Source organism: Geotrypetes seraphini, chromosome 3, assembly GCF_902459505.1.
Source record: "Geotrypetes seraphini chromosome 3, aGeoSer1.1, whole genome shotgun sequence".
NCBI classification, from domain to species: domain Eukaryota; kingdom Metazoa; phylum Chordata; class Amphibia; order Gymnophiona; family Dermophiidae; genus Geotrypetes; species Geotrypetes seraphini.
In genome coordinates this window covers 369,587,827-369,608,695 of record NC_047086.1, presented here as the reverse complement: position 1 = coordinate 369,608,695, position 20,869 = coordinate 369,587,827, and the positions used below count along the sequence as shown (strand labels likewise).

The window sequence follows — 20,869 nt, the reverse complement described above, 5'->3', positions numbered from 1 at the left end:
CAACAACGAGAAGTCCACAGCAAGGAGCAGGATAGAGCACCACAATTTAAAACTACTACATTGGCGAGAGAGTGGTTCAGTTTTTTTTTTTGTTAAAGTTGGAGTTCGGAAAGAGATGTTGGACTATGTAGGGAAGTTTAATTACCGTTTGGGGGAGCGATATGAATATATTGCTGTTCAGCTAGATGTGAGAGTTTTAACATTAAATAGAAAATAAGAACAAACCTACATTTGATCGGGTCTGTTGATCTAGCAATCGAGTCTTAGATTTTCTTCAGTTGGAAATGTTTGTTCCTATACTCTTACATACTTGCTTCATGTACATTTTTCTCTTGGGACAAAGGGGGGGTAAGATGGGAGATTAAGTTGTTTGGTATAAATACAAAAGAATCTGAAATAGTTTGCTGTGCATGTACTGTTTAACCCTTTCAGGACCAAGGGACATATTTGTCCCATAACTTTAAAATCCTATAAATTTTGATTGGGATAGTCTACAGTTCTAAATTTGATATGTACGGATTCCATATGATACTGCCTTTATGTAAACAAACTGGTTCCGACATTCATTCATTAGCGTCGTTGCCAGATTGACGAGAAGATTCACTTGCCACACTGTCCATAAGCCAGAAGTTTGATTTTTTTTAAAAAAAATAATGATATTTCACAAAAAAAAATCAATTTTTTGGCATCTGCAAGCCCTTTTTACCATAAAAATGTCGTCAAAACCACAAAAATTGGCCTACGATCCTTATGGTCCTGAAAGGGTTAATGCAGGGCTCCCAAGTCCGGTCCTCGAGATCTACTGGCATGAGAGAGATTTGCATACCAAGAAGGCAGTGCAGGCCAATCTCTCTCATGCATATTCATTGTGGATATCCTGAAAACCTGGCCTGCCAGTAGATCTCGAGGACTAGACTTGGGCAGTCCTGGTTTAATGTTTCAATAAACAGATTAAACCATAAAACTACTACAGTGGCAACATTTCCTTTCAAACAATCAAGTCTGGAGTCATTTACTATGCATTTTTCAGATCTAAGTAAACAATTCCATTGTAGCTATATGATCAGCAGCATCAGCAACATATGATCAAAAAGCATCAGCAACAATACCTGCCACATCATCCAGCAGTTCTGGTCAACAATATCCCAAAATATGCAGCTGTACACATCAATATTCCACTACCAACCAATTTTGAATCACCTAATCAAATGAACTCACTCTGTTGCAGCCTCAACCTCTTGTCCATGGAGTTCTCTGAGAAGTTCTTTCACTCTTTCCTGATTCTCTGAAGTCATGTGTATAGTCTGCAGAGGCATACTAGTCTGACGGATACGCCTGGGTCGTCTGTCTTGTTTGCTACCAAAGTTGGATCTAAGTCAAAAAACAGAGAAGAGAAAAAAATGAAAACCCATCAAGGATAAACATCCAGAAGAACGTAACCAATATACAGTATACTAATTTCAGATAGAGACCCCCCCCCATTTATAACTTCACTATTGCTGTAGCACTGTGACATTCAATTCATGACTGGGAAGCTGCTTATTGCTCTCTCACATTGTGACATTTGTAAATTAAACCACACAATCCGATAAATGAAATGCTTGAAATATTAAGGGGAAAAAATATATACAATTTAAAATTCAAATGTTTTTATTAATTTTAGAAGATAAACAAACAAGATTTATATAACAGGACCAGCACACACATTATTGGAGATGTTATACATTCAAGCATACAAACATATAAAAGAGCTTCCAACAAGCATCACATAATATTAAATTAGGTTAAGAGGAGATGATCAGTATAATCTGAAATACTATCTGTCAAGGGTCTAAGGCACAATAAGATTGAACTGGGCTCCAGATTTTAAGAAATGTGCTGGTGGAATGATGTTTTCCTGCAATTACACTTTCAAATCTGGTGGTAATACATACTGTGTTCCACCATGCCATGAATTCTACCCTAGTCTCTGTTTGTATTCTTGTGTACTTCCAGCAGTGCAAGATATTTTTGATGGCCAGAAACATCAAGATATTAAGCAATTTGAATGCGATACTTTCTGAGGCTCCGTTTGCTGTTACAATGTACATCGAGAGGATAATCTTATATAATAAAACGCTAGCCGCGCATGTGCACTCAGACCTGCGTGATCTGTGATCCCTGTTCCGTGATCTGTAGGTCCTTGGCCAGAGTGCGTTTGCGGCGGCTAGACAAAGCGGGAGAAACACACTCGAGCGCTGTGGCCGACTCAGGATCGTGGGAGGATGCGCCGCAGCAAAGTGCTGCACAGGTACTGGAGGAGGAGGTACATATCACTTCTGCACATACCGGTACAAACCTCCCTCCAGCATTGGCTGCCGCAGCACGTTAAACAGGCTGCTTCTCGGCTTTCTCCTGCAGTTGAGTCCCTCTGCCGTGTCACTGCTGACGTCATCAATGACACGGCAGAGAGACTCAACGGCAGAAGAAAGCCGGGAAGCAGCCTGTTTAATGTGCTGCGGCTGCCAACGCTGGAGGGAGGTTTGTTATTAAAAGTCATCTCGCTGGGAGGGTCGCAGAGTCAGCGGGGGTTGGGCTGGGAGGGTAGAGAAGCGTCTGCCTCGGGTGCTTCAGGCAGCAGCAGCATTTACAATTCGCTGCTATTGGGGCTTCAGGCCTTCCTCTCTGGCTGGTCCTGCCTACTTCCTGTTTTCATGAAGACAGGACCGGCCAGAGAGAAAGACCTGAAGCCAGCAACAGCAATGAATTGTGAATGCTGCTGTTGCCCAATGAAGTAGTTGAAGGAGGAAAGTGGGCAGAGAGGGAGAGAATGGCTTGGAGGGAAGAACAGATGGCAAGGCATGGAGGGAAGGAGGAAGGTATGCCACACCAAGGGAAAAGGAAAGAGGAGATGGAGAGAGGCCATATGGGACAGAGAGAGAGGGGGCGGACACTGGATGGAAAGAGAAAAGAGGGCAGTGAATGGAAGGGGCAAGACAGAGGGTGAACAGTAGATGGAAGGAGTAGAGAGAGGGAGACAGACACTGAATGGAAGTGTGGAGGACAGGGGGAGCAGCATGCAGGATTGAGGGAAGAGGATAGAGTTAGAAATAAAGATAGACAGGGGGCCAGCAAAAGACACAGACAGAAAGAATGACAGCATCCAAGGAGAGAGAGACAAATTTAAAAAAATCAAAAACAGACAGACAGACAGACATCTACTCTAGCACCCTGCGCGCATAAAATGGTCCCTGCGGTCTTGCAGGCTCCCCCTCACTCACAGTAAGTAATTTCTTTGTCGACAATCCCCCCTCGCACCCCTCCTCGAAGCACCTGAACCCCCGTTGACCCTCCCATCACGATATGACCTTCCCATCTCTTCCCGCCGTCTGACTGACTTAGTCTGACTGACTTAGTCCCTTGCCGCCCCCCTTCCCCCTTCCTGCGGTCCCGACAAACCTGCCCACTCCAGCAGTGTCCAAAGCACTCTACACATGCTGCTTCGGGGTCTTCTACTGCCCTGATTTGCTCTGCTGCATCTCTGATGATGTCATCAGGGATGTGCCAGAATAAATCAGAGCAGTAGAAGGCCCCGAAACAGCATGTGTAGAGTGCTGCGCTGCTTCAGTCGGCAGGTTTGTCGGGACCACGGGAAGGCAAGGGAAGGGGGGGCGGCAAGGGACTAAGGGAGCCAGCCAGACCGCTGGAAGGGAAAGGGGTGGTAGGGGAAAATGCTGCTGCTGCACAGGGAAGTGGTGTGGGGGAAGGGAAATGGAGGGGGAGGGAATGCTGGTGCAGCTGCTATACAGGGAAGTGGGGGGAAGGGAAATGCTGGTGCAGCTGCACAGGGAAGTGGGGTGGGGGGAGGAAAATGCTGCTGCTGCACAGAAAAATGGAGGGGGAGGGATAGAAGGAAAGACAGACAGTGGGAGGGAGGGAGACAGAAAGAAAAGAAGAAAGATACAGGGGCAGGGAGAGACACAGAAAGACAGAGACAAAGGGGGCCAGGGAGAGACAGACAGAAAGAAAAACAGTGGGAGGGAGAGACAGAAATAAAGAAAGACAGACAGACATAGATTCTAGCACCCGTTAATGTAATGGGCTTAAATACTAGGGGCCCACAGAGAGACAGTCAGGGAGGGGGAGAGGGAAAGGGGGCTGCTTTCTAGCACCCGTTAATGTAACGGGCTTTAACACTAGTTTTATAATAAGATGCTTAGGCAGTGAAGGCACCTAATTTTGAGCCTATTTTCTAAAGGCCAATCTTAAAAGTCTCTTCCCATATACTTTAAACATCAAGCATAAACATACTTTTTAAAATAATTATTGAACCTTCATACTCGTACATGGGAGAACACTCCTGGCACTGAACAACAGAATGCATTTCTGCTATTATATAATCATTGGACCTAGTCATCACATCAATCTTTGTTTTATATAATATTCTTTATAAGTCATAATTATAGAATTGTCTCATTTTTATCTCTTTATATCAATTCAAGGAAACATGTAAAACTTTGAAACAAGCAGGGCCTCTGCTTTTTAATATTTTCCATGCCCCACTAGCACTTCTCATACAGTCGCTTAGATTTTCTTTACATACACCAAAGATGTTCAACATACATGATATCTTTTTATTCACTTTGATCTCAGTGCCTTTCCTCTTTAGCCACAAAACGTGACCTTCCTGCAAACAAAATTTGACCTTCCTGCAAAGAGGATAAATAACAATGGTATGAATTCATTCTCCTAGCATTCTTTCCAACTGAAAACTTCTACTTCTATTGTTCATGGGATTCCAATTCACCTTAAAAGACTCCTTTAAGATCCTAGCATTATAGTTGATAGTCATCTTACTTTTCTTATGCAAATCCCTAGCCTAGTAAAAAGATATTTTTTTACCTTTAGACAACTGCAGGTGATCTATCCCTCAGCTAAAACAGTTTGACCTCTGCATTCTTCTTCAGTCCCTTGTATTATCTTGTCTAATTTATTCTAACTCCCTTTATCAAGGCCTACTTCACACTCAACTTGGGCAATTTTAGATAATCCAGTACATCTCTACAAAGCTTTTTTATGATGGGGAAATTAATAAGTAAGTAATTCCTTTCTTACTGCTAAACATTGGCTTCCTATTGCTTATTGTCTCCCTTATAGATTCTTATGCCGGCCCATCACATTTGGGTCATTCCATGCCAAGTGGTCTAATGGTCCCTATCATTATGTTTCAAATTTTGTTTAAAATGTGCACATGGGGTTACCTCGAGGGACTGTAAGAGTCCAGTTCCCTTGAGGCTTCTAGATTGGGGTGGGTATTGTGATTTTCTTGTTGCCAGAAGGTTGGGGGTGGGGGTTGGGATGTGGAAATGGGAACTTGGGATAGCTTATGGGTGGGTGGGTGGGAGGGGGAACGGGTTGGAGAATGTGGGAAGTTTGTAAATCTTTAGTTGTTGCTGATAATTGCTGCCTGTAGTTGATTATTCTGTTTCTAGTCTGTTTGTATTATTGTCAACTGATCTTTAATAAAGATTTAAACTAAAATGTGCACATAGAATAGTCAGGGTACTAAGAGTATTTTCCTAAGATTTTAGATTCCTAACTGCAATAGTCACTGAGCTAGACCCACTTGTCTGGCTGGAAATTGGCAGCATTGTGCACAGTGATGAATAAAGTGTCATTTTAGCTGCTTGTAAAATTGAGAATAATTGGTCAAAAGTGCTAATTTTTGGTAGACCAACATAACCTTTTGTGCTAGTTTAGTATCAAGGATACAAAGCCCACCCGAAAACTTTGCTCAAAGTATGCCCAAAAATTTTTAGCAGTTTGTTGCAATAGATTTTGACCACTTTATTAGTTGCTATAGCTCCTGAGCGAGAGTAAACACAGACTTCAGATTTTTATCATAGATTATCCTTGCATTGGACACTACACTCTCAAATTTGCAGCAATTCTGCATGAATAGCTGCATCATAACCCATTCCATATGATCATAGTATTCATTCCTCTGCTTTGTCTTAAGCAGAATTAAATATATATATATATATATATATAAAATTACAGCACATCAACCTTTAAAATGGTCATTTACTGTAGAAGGAAATCTTATGAGTGATAAAAAAATCTAGATAAAACCAGCATTTAGACTGTATATCTGGGGAAGGCTGTTTTACATATGTAAACAGGACCTAGAAACAGCATATTATAATACTTTCCTATCTATTAATTTTATGGTTACACATCAAACTGTTTAATCCAACATACTAGCTTTGGGAAAGTATTAAGAAACTCCTATACCTAAATTTAAACACCTACGGTATTTCAAAGGCATCGCCCCACTGCAAAGAATGTGAGCAAGTTTTCATCTGCAAGCCTTATCCAAGCAGCTAAAGCTTCATTTACTTCCACTTTACATCAGTATTATGGATCATGTACGATAATTTGGGCTTCAGAACACTTCAGTTAAAACCTATGCAAAATATTCCAGTAGATATATGCAAATAACCTGAATGAAGTTTGTGGTTTGTTAGAGAAGTAAATGTCATCTCCATCATCCCAAGTCTTGTTTGAACCTTTTCTACTTCCACCTCCACCTCCACCTCCTCCTCCTCCTCCTCCTCCTCGAGGTTTAGTTGGTCGTCCTCTTCCTCCTCCTCTACCTCCTCTGCCTCTTTTCCCATCTCCCTTGTTTGGTTTTCCTTTTCTTCTCCCTGGATCATTCATTATCAATTGCTGCAAATAAAAATAGGAGTAGAAACAATATAAATTTTTGTATCGAGTTACAATGATTAAACATACGCATTTCATATTATTAAAAATGTTATGCCAATTACATTCTGAAGTTTTCAGGCTTCACCACATTTTTCCATAATATTTTTCTATTCTTTTTAGGTAAATTCTAGTCTACTCTATATAACATTTATAGCCTGCTCTAATCTCCAATCCAAAAAAACTTCCTCCCCCAAAAAACTTCCTCCCCAACCCCCCAATCCCCACTCCAGAGCAAATCCAATGACTAAAAAAAAGGGTAAAAATAAAAAACCAACCCAGAGAAAAAACAAAAGAAGCACAAATCAACAAAAGAAGCAGACAAGTCAAGAAGCATTACGCCAAGCTCATGTGCATCCCAACATGGAACCAAATTTTTAAAAGACAATCAAATATTTTCCAGTTTAGATTTAAAAGAGCAGGCCAGCTTATCTGCTGAAGGCATAGATTCTTTTGCCATTGACTTAAGAGGGTCAAGATTGGTCAATTCTGTAAAAATTTAAAACATGGTTTTAATTTCATTATTTGACTGATTAATTATCATCATAGTAAGCTTTTTTTTATACCTCACCCCTTTTAGTTTTATATATTTTAAGGACAGGCCGGAAAGCTTTACCCAGTTTAAACCTGTCCCTGACACTGCCAGGAGATTACTACCTTTCCAGCAGCCTGTCTCTTTAAGAGCCAGGGCTGGAAAAAAACCTGCATGTAGACAAATGGACCAAGCTAGTGTGTGGAAAGCCCTTCCCCCATCCAGGCTCAGGGGGTGTGTCTATCCACAGCTTAAAGCCAGGCAGTCCAGAATAGCAAAGGGGAAAGAGGCAAGCAGGGACTGCAGCTGGAACCGACAAGAGCAAGAAAGAGAGTGAGATTTTCTCTGACCATGCAGAGGAGGCTGGGGAAACAGATTGGCATATGGCAGAGGAGATGTTTGCTCCCTCTAGAATTTGTGAGCAGGACCAAGGAGAAGCAATGAACATCTAGGAGAGTCTGGTAGGTGCTGAAACTTTTCCTGTGGACATGGAAGTGCAGTGAAACGTATGCGTTTTATTTTCTGCCTGCAGACGCAGAGCTGCAAGATAAGCTGTGCATTTTTTTTTCTTTGAGGAGAGTTTAGTTTTCCTCCCTTAGAATTCTGGACTTTGAATTTTGCCTTAAAGCACTGTGTTAGATTCAAACAAACGTTTGTATGTTTTTCCCTGCTAGCAGCCAGGCTAAACAATCACGTTCCTCTCTCACAGCTGTGTGTAGTTGCTACAACAATGTTTGAGAAAAAAAACATACTTAGAAGCTCTGCACTTATCCAGAACATTGACTCTAAATTAAACTTCTCTACATGCTGGGCTGTTATAAGTTTTTCCCTCAACAACAAAACAAAAAATAGGAACTTTGACTATTTCAGCCTTTGTAACCAAAGCAATGCTCAGAACCGTGTAACTGGTTATTACCTGACAGTGCCTGTATTTCAGAGAACAAGTTCTCCTTATAAAGAAACATCTTATTTGAGGAAAGGTTATGCTAAAGTGAAGCAATGTAATATTCCTGCATGCTATGCTACCCAGTTTGCTGGCCAAGGACTGGCGGTGCTCTTTTGAACAAACAGCTGAATGAATATTGCAAGCCTAAAATATATAAACTAACTGCTCTGGTGAAGAGGACTGTGTTATAAGGGACTGTTAAAGTCCAGAAGCAGGAGACTGTATTTCAAGCCGTTACTGACTAACTTGGAAACTTTGATTTGGGGGTTTTTCTGTATGAGACTTACATGATTTCATGGAATGAGTGAGGGTTTTATGATTTTTTTTTAAATTATTTATTTATTGATTTGGTTTTATGATATTGCAAAGTTGAAGCTTGTATTATGGCTATTGTTTTTGCCATTTCTGACTAAGACTCATTACTTGCATGACTTAGGCTGTTAGCCAGCCAAATAAGTCCTGAAGGGTCCCTTGGTTGTAAGGGACACGCCAGGCCAGAAGTTTTATCACGATCCCATGGGCTCACTGTGCATCTCAGGGGCACGGGTATGACAGTGCTCCCTCCCTTCTGTGCCCCAACGTGACCTTTGTCGTCCATCCCTCCATTTTGCGTCTCACATTTGTGCCTCCTGCAGACATTTAGATCCTCTGGCTAGCTCCCTCCTCCCAACCTCACTTCTGTTCACAAAGCTGCAACTGCTATTCCTACACATAGTCCTTGGTTGACACAGAAGCCTTCTCTCCGACATCGGAGGGGTGGCTTCCGGGTCAGCCGCTAGCTGTGTGCAGAAGCCACTGCTCTCAGCTTTGCGAAGATAAGTGCAGCTGGGAGGAGCCAGCCAGCCAGCAGAAGGAGGGAGGAATGAATTTGGGATGCACAATAGAGGGAAGGATGATGAGGGGGTGCGTTGAGTCACAGAAGGGAAGAGGAGGGGTCACATTGGCACAGGAAGGAAAAGGCAGGACCCCTGTTCATAAGTATGAGTCTGACATAAGTCAGATGTTCTTAACCTGGGGACTGTATGTAATTTCCTTTCTAGTGGATTTCTGCTCTTCACAAATTTAGGAACTCTTAGAAAAAAATCTAACATATGATGATCTGACCATCAACTTGTTCCCAACATATATGATCGACTAAATGATTCACCTCAGTATGTCACAAAATCTAAATCATGACCTTTAGTATGAGTAATAGGCACAGGTCCTATTTTAAAATTTAGGCCCTCTTATTAAGCTGCGGTAGAGGTTTCTAACATGGCCCAGAGCATTAAATGTTCCGAAGCTCATAGGAATTCTATGAGCATTGGAGCATTTAGCGCTTTAAACCTTTTTACTCATGCATAAACCTTTTGTTGATTCATGGTGTGTCAATACCGAGTCAATATCCAAGGGTGAATTTCCACAGGTTTCAACAACCCCAATATTGACTGGGTAAATGTATCATCAGGACATGCTACGGAGATATAATTCCTTGATGAAATCAAGAACTGCTCTATGGAACAGCTGGTTCAAGAACTAACAAGAGGTGAAGCAATTCTAGATCTAGTTCTTAGTGGAGCACATGAATTGGTGCGGGAGGTAATGGTTCTGGGACCGCTTAATAACAGTGACTCAAGGGCTTCAAGGCAAGGTAACCTTATTCGCTGATGACGCCAAACTATGCAATATAGTAAACGGCTATAATCTACAGGATGCTATGGAGCAAGACCTGCATACTTTAGAAAGTTGGTCCTTGATCTGGCAGCTGAGCTTCAACGCCAAGAAATGTAAGGTCATGCATCTCGGTAACAGAAATCCTTGCAGAACTTACACCCTGAATGGAGAAACTTTAACCAGGACTATGGCAGAACGAGACTTAGGAGTGATCATCAGTGCTGACATGAAAGCAGCCACTCAAGTGGAGAAGGCTTCATCTAAGGCACGGCAGATGATAGGTTGTATCAAGAGAAGCTTCGTCAACAGGAAATCTGAGGTCATGATGCCATTGTACAGAGCCATGGTGAGACCTCATCTGGAATACTGTGTGCAATTCTGGAGGCCACATTACCGTAAGGATGTGCTCAGAATTGAATCGGTTCAGCGGATGGCCACCAGGATGGTCTCGGGGCTAAAGGGTCTCCCGTACGAAGAAAGACTGAGCAAATTGCAGCTCTACACTCTCGAAGAGCGTAGGGAGAGGGGAGACATGATTGAGACATTTAAGTACATCACGGGACGGGTCGAGGTGGAAGATGATATCTTTCTTCTCAAGGGACCCTCGACCACAAGAGGACATCCGCTCAAACTCAGGGGAGGGAAGTTTCGTGGAGACGCCAGGAAGTACTTCTTCACGGAGAGAGTGATTGAGCATTGGAACAAGCTTCCAGTGCAGGTGGTCGAGGCACGCAGCATCCCAGACTTCAAGAACAAATGGGATACCTATGTGGGATCCCTACGAGGTTATGCCAAGGGATAGGGTCACTAGGACTTGAATGAGCGGGTCAGTAGAGTGACAGTATAATTACAATTATACTTTAGGGGGTCAGTAGACTTAAGAGGGTGGGTAAATAGTGTGGGCAGACTTGATGGGTTATAGCCCTTATCTGCCATCATCTTTCTATGTTTTCTATGTTTCTATAACCAGGGCTGTGGAGTCGGAGTCGGAGGAAATTTCGGGTACCTGGAGTCGGAGTCAGAAGTACAAAAAACTGAGGAGTCGGAGTCGGAACATTTATCTACCGACTCCATTTTTGAACTTGGCATACCAATCACGAGTGATTCTTTCAGCTATAGCACCCACTATATACACAGCACAAATGTTGTGAGCAGCTTCTGCGGCCTTAGAACCTTGATTAAAAGCAAAAAGAAGGTGGTGTCGAAAATGCTCATTTCTCTCAACTTGACATTCCATTTTAACGATCTGAAAATTAACCAGTGCTGTGGAGTCTGAGTCGGAGTCGAGGAGTTGGAGTCAGAGGAAATTTCGGGTACCTGGAATCGGAGTCTGAAGTACAAAAAACTGAGGAGTCGGAGTCGGAACATTTATCTACCGACTCCACAGCCCTGATTATAACATCATCAGATTTAATATAATCCCTGGAATATGTTTGCACAGAAAATCCAAAACATCTGCACTTAACTTTAAAAAAGGAAACTATGATAACATGAGAAGAATTGTAAAAAAGAAACTTAGAGGTACAGCTGCAAAGGTAAAACATATATATCAGGTGTGGATTTTATTCTAAAAATACCATCCTGGAAGCCCAGACTGGATATACTCCATGTATTAAAAAAGGAGGAAGGAAGGAAGACCAAACGGCAGCTAGCATGGTTAACGAGTGAGGTGAAGGAAGCTATTAGAGCTAAAAGAGAATCCTTCAAACAGTGGATGAAGGATCCCAATGAAAATAATTGTGAACACCACAAGTAATGTCAAGTCATATGTAAGGCGCTAATAAGGAAGGCGAAGAGAGACCTTGAAAAGAAGATTGCACTGGAAGCAAAAACATTTTTAGGTATATTAAAAGCAAGGAGCCAGGAAGAGAATCATTTGGACCACTAGATGACCGAGGGTTACAAGGGGATCCCAGGGAAGACAAGACCATAGTGGAGAGATTAAATTAATTTTTTGCCTTGTTCTTCACTGAGGAAGATGTGGGGGAGCTACCAGTGCCAGAAATGGTATTCAGTTCTGAAGAATCAGAGAAACTGGATGATGTAATGGGTCAATTTGACAAATTGAACAGTAGCAAATCACCTGACAAACTGAACAGTAGCAAATCGCATGGACCAGATGGTATACATCCCAGAGTGCTGAGAGAATTGAAAATGAACTTGAAGAACTATTGTTAGTTATTTGTAATTTTTCTTTAAAATCCAGCATAGTACTAGACTGGAGGGTGGCCAATGAAACACCAACTTTTAAAAAGGCTTCCAGATATTTCCTGTTAATGGCACAGATATGCAATGTGTGTAAGAGCAATATTGGTCTTGTGGATGTATAATTATTTGTTGTTATGGGTTGGGGGGCTGATTAGGATGGGGGAGGGTTCAAGGTAGGATTAGTAGTTGACTGTATAGCAAAATCATAAAAATGTTGAATTTTGTATTCTTAGCACTGTTTTTGGACTGTTGCATCTCAATAAAAAGATTGAACATAAAAAGGGTTCCAGAAGTGATCTGGGAAATTATAGACCAGCAAGTTTGACGTCAGTGCCGGGCAAAATGGTAGAGACTATTATAAAGAACAAAATGACAAAACAAATACTGGTACATACAAAAAACACCAGCATATACTTGCTGCACTTCCTTTCACATAAAATAAATATATGAATTCAAATAAATATGCTTTCCGCTATATTTTTTGTGAAAAAAAATATATATGTTCAGAGACTTGAAGAAGGCACTATACTCCACTGGTGAAGCAGGAGGAGCTGAAAGTTGTGCTCGATATCCTTCTGCAACAGTTCACAAGCAAGGAATGATCACCTAATGTACTGACTCCTGTTTTATGTACCAGAATTTCTCTATTTCTCATGGGCTCTGTAGGCCAAAATATGCCCCTGCAGTACAGGATTAACAGCATTTCAGTTTGTAACTGATTTAACCTCCTCATTGTTATTGAATTCCGCATACTATATACCAGCTACTTCTCCCTAAGACAGGGGTGTCAAAGTCCCTCCTTGAAGGCCGCAATCCAGTCAGGTTTTCAGGATTATGCACGAGATCTATTTGCATGCACTGCTTTCATTGCATGCTAATAGATCTCATGCATATTCACTGGGGGAAATCCTGAAAACTTGACTGGATTATGGCCCTCGAGGAGGGACTTTGACACCCCTGCCCTAAGATAAGATGAAGATAAGATGTGAAAGTTTATATCTTGATATAAACTGAGAGACATTCTCCATGACATGATACAGCTATGAATTGCAATTTAATTGTCACCAGAGCACGGTCAGATTGCACTGGGGCAGAAATATTTGCTGTATTTACAAAGTCTCTGAGACTAGGCTGTATATATTTTGTGTCGAACAGAAAAAGATAAAAATCTGCCTCTGCTGGATGAAGGGTTCTGTGAGTATCTATGAGCCCTAAATCTTTTCATCAAAAAAATTAACACTCCTTCTAGCCACAGTCTGATGAAATATATTACTAATCCTCTCTTCTACGAAACCACGAGAGCTGCGCTGAATGGCCCATGCTGCTCCTGACACTCACAGGAACTCAGTGAGCATTGGGAGCAGCGCGCACCATTCAGCGCGGCTCTCTGCGCTAAAAACCAGTAGCGCGGATTTGTAGAAGATGGGGTTAGTAATGTTTTGATTGTTACTTAGTAATAGCTTTGATAGAAGTATAGACTTAATTTTTTTTACAGCACGCTGTGAGTTTGTCTTAGTTTGTTAATGAAATATTTATATGTTGCAACTTGTTAAGTGTTTTAATATGTATGTACCACTTGTAATTCGCTTTGGATAAAAGCGAAATAGAAATAATAAACTATAAATATCTTTGGGTGGAATCTTTAATAGACCTTTGGTCTGTCCTAGTATGATGGTGTTTAATGTAACTTTACATCATCATAAAAACTTGAAAAATACAAAAAAAGGGTCTTGAAACAAAGTATTTGAGTTTTGTAGCACATGAACAAACAACTGCATCTTCCAACATCTCTTCCTTTAGAACAACTTTTAACATTAAGAAGTGGAGAAAGCATACAGAACGTGAAGTTAGTTTTGTAGTTTGTAAGAAGTTTCCTAACTTCTCTATTTTGCTATATCTAAAATTTCTACACCGGGCCATTTTTGTAGGACTTAGCTCTCTCAAAACCCAATTCTGACACATTTTAAATCTTTGTTTTTTTTCACTGGTTTATTCCTATGCCAACTTTAACCCTGTTCCATTAAAGCAGGGGTAGGCAATTCCGGTCCTCAAGAGCCGAAGCCAGATCAGGTTTTCAGGATATCCACAATAAATATGCATTAGATAGATTTGCATCTCAAGGAGGCAGTGCATACAAATCCATCTCATACATATTCATTGTGGACCTGGCTCCGGCTCTCGAGGCCTGGAATTGCCTACCCTTGCATTAAAGCTTCAGAGGGTTAATTTCCCCCCAGGCAAATTTTCAACCCCTTATACTGTATATAATTCTTTCCAACTTCTATTGATTTGAAGGGGTATCCATGCTTTATCTTTTGGAGGCTTGAAGCTTAATTCAGACCACGAATCATCTTTTCTCTCCAGAAACATTATGAATTTGTTTTAAGAAGTGTGTGTTCTCAGCCAAAGTCATCTACCAGCTTTGGGCCCTTCTTGCCATGTGTAGATGTGTAGGAGAGAGCTTTGCAGACAATGTTATGAACTGTGTCTTGTTCTCTTATCATTTTGGCCAGTGGCTTAATCTACAAGAAGCCTATTCACTATTATTCTGTGTGTCCAACAATACTCTTTTGGACAGGTCCTGATTGGTCTATGTGTGTCACCAGTGCACAGTGAGTGAGAGAAACTATGCAAACTGGACTCAGTCAGATCTGGACTTGGAGGAGTCTGGGTCTGAACTTGAAGAAGAGTTCACCTGTGCATTTAGAGGAGAAGCAAAGCAAATAAGAAAAGAAACCTTCCTGGTTGTCATGCCTCTCATCAGCTGATAAGAAGGAGACTGTTCTGTGTTTAGACACTAATGAACTTTGTCTCTGACTATGACCTTTTCCACGAAGAAATGGCAACCGAGGACTTTGTGGCTTTTATCTGTCTGTCTGGAATACCTTCTACTGTAGAAGTGTTAGGAATTTGGATCTTACCTACCAGAACTTCGGGGCTCACTGAAAGATTGCCACACCTTACTTTATTCACATGCGAGTCATCCTGTACCTTGATAGCCTAAAGAGAATTTATTTTTATAACATCCGTTGCTAATCTCAGCTGAAAAAGGGCGAGAGGTGAATTCCTACAGTTCTAGGGCTTAGATAATAATTCCTTGGTTTGCAAAGGAGAGGTTAGCGTAAGTCATATATTAGTTGCTGCTTTACATTCTTCTCAGGTAATTTTGTAACAATATATAGCGTGTGGTGCTAGTTAGTCATATTTACTAATTGTTAATTGTTTACACATTGTTTACCAATTATGTGCTCATATACATACACATTTATAATCATTAGTATATTTTTGTACTGCTGGCATATTTTTATAAGAATTGTTTATTTTTCTAATAAATAAGATTTAATCGTCCTTCCAATAAGACAGCAATAAGAGAATTTCAGGGAATTTATAAAGATGCTGTTTTTCCTAAACTATGAGTCCAAGATAATCTCTGTACACAAATTGTAGGTGCAAAATATATTGCACCTAATACTACAGATTTTTATTCTTTCCAACCCAAAGATGTTGACTGTCACTCAAAACTACTGAAGAACACTTTCTGCTGACCCCAATCTTGATGTGAATTTAAACCTTTTTTTTTTTTTTTTACCAATTGGAAAGCGAGTGAACAAAAGAAAGGAACAGCCTGATTATGAGCTCACTGAAAAAGGATTGTGCTTGTGTAATTATTTCCTAGACACCGCTTGCAAAAACTGTCATGGCTACTTAATTAACAATGAAGCATTCCAACAACAAAAAAAATGCACCGTTGAGACAAATATGCAAGTAGCTTATCCATTTGCTGACAATTTTTTTAAATGTAGTGAACAAAGACAATTCTCCAGCAATCACGCCATAGGATGACTCTTGTGTGAATAAGGTAAGGGGTGGCAATCTTCCAGGAAACCTCAAACCCAGGTCTTTACAGCTGAATCACCAAACCATTCTGCTTATTTTTTTAAATAATATCCTAGTTATTTATAAATGCCATTTATTGTACCAGTTGGGTATTAGACATTAAGTATGTATGCAAACTGTTGTGCGAGTTCATTTTGTAGAGTTGTTCCAAGTTAAAAAAAAAAAAATCCCTACAACAATATTCTTAGATAAAAGATGGCTGTTTACCTCATGTGCTCTATGACTCTTAGGATTGCCAATTGCCTAGGTGTAGATCAAACTGTCCAGTAAAAAAAAAAAAAAATTCTGTACACTATTTGGGTAGAAGTACCAAAGATACTGGAAAATTAAGTTTGTAAAGCAAGCTCATTGCAACAAGCAAATCTTCCTCTCTTCAACAGTCTTTCAGGAACAGAGACTAAAAGGACCATATACCTCTCAGAACAGAGTTTGCTCTTTTCTTACCCTGCCTCCTTTACCATGTTCTGATTAGACATCACAAGCAGAGCAGGTGGAGCCTTTCACAAAGCTTCTGGCCCACTCTCTTTTGGACTCCAGCAGCAATGGCCCTTTTGGGTCCTACATCTTCCATCAAATTCCTGAGTGGGGTTAACCAATCAATCATTAATTACAGTTATTTCCAAAACCAGAATCATATAGACTAGTGGTCTCAAACTCACAGCCTTGGGACCACATGTGGCCCACCAGGTTCTATTTTGCAGCCTGCGGTCTGTACTAGTGCTGCCCACTCTTTGCAGCGTCCTCCGGCTTTCCCCCTGGAATCCCACTCTTACCTTCAGATAATTACCGTAGTCTGCAGAGAGGATTGTCGGTGCTGTAGCGATCCTTGCAGGCTACTGTTGTCCTCAGCAGCATGTTCCATCTGCCACGATCCTGCCCCTGATATCAGAGGAGGGGCAGGACCACGGTAGAGGGAATGTACTGTGGAGGCCGATGGCAGCCTGCAAGGAATGCTACAACACCAGCGATCCTCTGGTTGCTGTAATTAGCTGAAACTTAGACCAAGAGGCTAGGGGGGAAGCTGGAGGATGCTGCAAAGAAGGGGGGAGCATGCAGGCCTTCCGGGGGGGAGGGGGGGGTAAGATTTATAAACTATAAAGAGTTTTACTTCATGCAAAATTGTCATTTTTTTAATAAGACATTAACTATTTTTGTTGCGGCTCTCCAAGTACCTACAAATCCAAAATGTGGCCCTGCAAAGGGTTTGAGTTTGAGACCACTGATATAGACTGATTTTGTTACTTAACTTAGATGTTAAACTGTTGGTTAAAATATTTTGGGATAGTGTAACTTGTAGCAAAGGAGCGGGTATTAACGGGCAGCTGCAGCAGACAATGTTAATGTGCAAAATACAGTAGTACCTACAGAAAATCCTTGGACTTATTTGTAATGTAACAGTCCAAATCCCACCCTTTAATGCTCAATTTGTCGAAAATTAAATATGCAGCCATTTGTTTGAACTTCTGTAACTTTATTTTTTCACATAAAAGTTCAGAATGGGTTTGCAACTTTAGTAAATTAACTTTAGGATTAGCTAATGCGGGAAAATTTTGAATGATTTCGGTATATGGGAAAATTATGTCTTACCTGGAAATTTTCTTTCCATTAATCGCAACAGATTGTGTCCGCCTACCAGAGGATAAAGGCTGAACTTTGCCTACTTACATTGCCTCAGTCTGCCAGCATTGCACTTAACCACACCAGATACCTTTAGGCCGATCCTGCTAGTTCCCTCCTTATGTTACGATCTAGACAGGATTCCGTGCAATATTATATGTCATAAACAAAAGAACCGAGGAAACGCGCGCGCGTCTCTTCCTGTCTCTCCCAAGAAAGTGCTTTGGAATACTGTTCTCAGCATGCCTCCTCGCAAGAACTACAATCTTCCAGGCTGCAAAGCTGTTCTCCCAACATACTACACCGCCTCTTACCTTCCCCTTACGAGCCGCCTGTTTTTTTCTCTCTCTCTCTCTCTCTTCCCATTGGTTGCCAGAACGCCAATTAGGCGATATCACACTTTAAGTTCCGGGTCGTGCGATACCATGGCAACGGTTTTGCATCGCGTAGCCGGCGATGGCGTTGGGGCTATAATTACACAGCAAAGATGTCTCGGTCCAGTTCGGTTGCTGTGGCGCGTCCGAGCACGGTAGAGGCAGCGATACGTAAGTGGAAGGAAGAGGCAAGAGGAAGGCAGCGTAATAGTGCTGATTTTAAGAAGGAGGGGGAAACATATCTTCTTTTAGCCCCAAATTATCCTAACCCGTTACCTTCATGACATTTATTAAAGCGTGTAAGGGGCATGCCTGGAACAAACTGCTCCGTTTCTGGTAGTACTACTGTACAGGTATTCAAATCCAGACTCAAAACCCACTTTTTTGAAGATGCTTTCAGTTCCAAACTCCAGCTCACCTTCTTATCACCAATATCTGTCTTTATCATTCCCTAGATTGTAAGCTCTTTTGAGCAGGAACTTTCTCAGAATAAGAATTTATAATGCTGGATATGGGTTTTTTTTCTCTTTTGATGCAGATATATTTTTATTAATGATATGTCCTGTATTGCTTTTATCTGTTATTTATGTATGTATACAATTGGATAGAGTGGTTAAGAAATACTTTAAATAAGTATGTGTATAACAAAGATTCCAAGGGTGAACTAGCCCAAATTCAAGAAAGCTTGGGACAGGCAGGTGGAGATAGTGGATTCTGTGGGTGGGCAGACTGGATGGTCCATTTTGTCTTTATCTGCCATCATGCTTTTCTATGTTACATCCAGGATATAAATCTAGAACAAATGAATCAAGGCAGCATTAAATGAAAGAATTGAGACAAATGGGATAGAGGCAAACCAAAACAGTTTTTTTTCAGCTTCAGCCAAAACTAAAACTGCTACCTAAACTCCTACATTTTGCCCAAACTGAAAATGCCAAAACTTTGGCCAAAGCTAAAACAAAAAAATTTGAAGTTTGATTGTGTGACTATTCCAGTAAGGTCCACTGGGGATTGTCAAAACTTGCAGTCATCAGCTCTCTGCTAAACCCACAGGTGATTATTATTCTCCAGTTCAAAGAAGTCTTTATCTGCCATCATGCTTTTCTATGTTACATCCAGGATATAAATCTAGAACAAATGAATCAAGGCAGCATTAAATGAAAGAATTGAGACAAATGGGATAGAGGCAAACCAAAACAGTTTTTTTTCAGCTTCAGCCAAAACTAAAACTGCTACCTAAACTCCTACATTTTGCCCAAACTGAAAATGCCAAAACTTTGGCCAAAGCTAAAACAAAAAAATTTGAAGTTTGATTGTGTGACTATTCCAGTAAGGTCCACTGGGGATTGTCAAAACTTGCAGTCATCAGCTCTCTGCTAAACCCACAGGTGATTATTATTCTCCAGTTCAAAGAACTGCAAGCACAGGCTAACAACTGGGATAGTCATTTTAACAAGGACCTCTCTTTTCTGTTTTTTATTTCAATCTTTATTAATTTTTTAACAAGGACCTATCAACAAATCAGGACCATTGTGATAATGTGTAAAAAAATTAATCATGATTACCAGCTTTTTATGCTTACCCAAACTGTGCATAAATAACAAGAGAAAGTAGCACTGAGACAAGCATGATATAGATCAGGGGTGCCCACACTTTTTGGGCTTGCGAGCTACTTTTTAAATGACCAAGTCAAAATGATCTACCAACAATAAAATTTAAAAAAAACACAAAGCACACTGTATGCATAGAAAATGTTAATCATCATTCCTATTCCAGGGTTTTTCAAAGAGGTCAAAGCAGATGACTCTATGCACTATCACCTCAGTAACAACCATACAAAAATAGACAAATATACCCCCTCCCTTTTTACTAAACCACGATAGCAGTTTTTAAGCGCAGGGAGCTGCGCTGAATGCCCAGCGCTGCTCTCGACACTCATAGGCTCCCTGCGCTAAAAACCTCTATTGCGGTTTAGTAAAAGGGGACCTTAGTGTAAAATATAGACAGCAGATATAAATTCAGACACATTTTGATCACTAAATTTAAAATAAAATCATTTTGCCTACCTTGTCTGGTGATTTCATGAGTCTCTGGTTGCACTTTCTTCTTCTGACTGTGCATACAATCTTTCTTCCCTTCTTTTAGCCTGTATGCTTCTTCTCCTCCAGACCTTATTCCTTCCCCCCAACTTTTCCTTCCTCTTCCCTGCCCTTTCTTTCTCTCTGCCTCCCTCTCATTTTTTTCTGTTTCTCTTCTTTCCTTCTGTCTCCCTGCCTGCCCTTTTTCTTTCTTTCTCCCTGCCCTCCCCCAAGCCACTGCCATTACCATCGGGGACCAGGACCCAAACGCCACCAATAACAGGCCCCAAGCTCTCCCTGCTTCGGCCAACCAGCATTCCTCTCCCCGACGTCAATTCTGCCGTTGGGAAGAGGAAGGCTGATCAGCCCAAGATCGTGATCAACCTATTGGGGGAAATGCTGCCGGGTCCTGCCTTCGCAGAAACAGAAAGTAGGCAGGACCCGGCAGGAACAAGAACAAATGCTTCACTAACCTGTCTCCCGCATTAGCCCGTAGCGAACGCTTGCTTCAGGGCTCTCAACATGTGCGTGCAGGCTTCCCTTCTCCCCCCCCCCCCCCATCCCCGGACATAACTTCCGGTTTCGGAGGGAAGAGAAGAGAAGCCTGCACGCACACGTTAGAGCCCGGAGCATAAGTTCGCTAGAGGCTGAAATCTCCAAGCCGGTTTTTTTGGGTTTTTTTTTTAATGTTCAGCAGCGGCAGATGACAGCTGGGCGGACCGCCCAGCTAAAAGGCCCTAGGGAGAACACTGGAAAGGAAGGCTGATCGGCCCGTAGATCAGGACGGCAACACGAGTGCGATCGACTCGAGTTGCTTTCC

General features: G+C 41.4%; 2 protein-coding genes across 7 annotated transcripts in view; one reads left to right on the top strand and one right to left on the bottom strand.

Moving 5' to 3' along the window:
• The window catches only part of DHX57 (DExH-box helicase 57), a 125,486-nt gene extending 107,581 nt beyond the window's left edge, over positions 1-17,905 (bottom strand). Inside the window, exons 1-4 of one of the 5 annotated variants that reach the window (XM_033937165.1) lie at positions 17,568-17,905; positions 16,425-16,558; positions 6,482-6,708; positions 1,219-1,371 (exon numbers count right to left, since the gene is read on the bottom strand). In XM_033937165.1, coding sequence (XP_033793056.1) covers positions 1,219-1,371; positions 6,482-6,699 — 371 coding nt within the window. In that variant the 5' untranslated portion in view covers positions 6,700-6,708; positions 16,425-16,558; positions 17,568-17,905. Of the gene's footprint in view, positions 1-1,218; positions 1,372-6,481; positions 6,709-16,424; positions 16,559-17,567 lie in introns of those variants that run through there. The other 4 variants (XM_033937167.1, XM_033937166.1, XM_033937168.1 and 1 more) reach the window with 4 other exon arrangements.
• A 115-nt stretch (positions 17,906-18,020) lies between these two features.
• Positions 18,021-20,869, top strand: part of MORN2 (MORN repeat containing 2) — a 55,265-nt gene continuing 52,416 nt past the window's right edge. For both annotated transcript variants that reach the window (XM_033937173.1, XM_033937174.1), the window contains exon 1: positions 18,021-18,142. In XM_033937173.1, the coding sequence (XP_033793064.1) occupies positions 18,085-18,142 (58 nt within the window). In that variant the 5' untranslated portion in view covers positions 18,021-18,084. The remainder of the gene's footprint in view (positions 18,143-20,869) is intronic.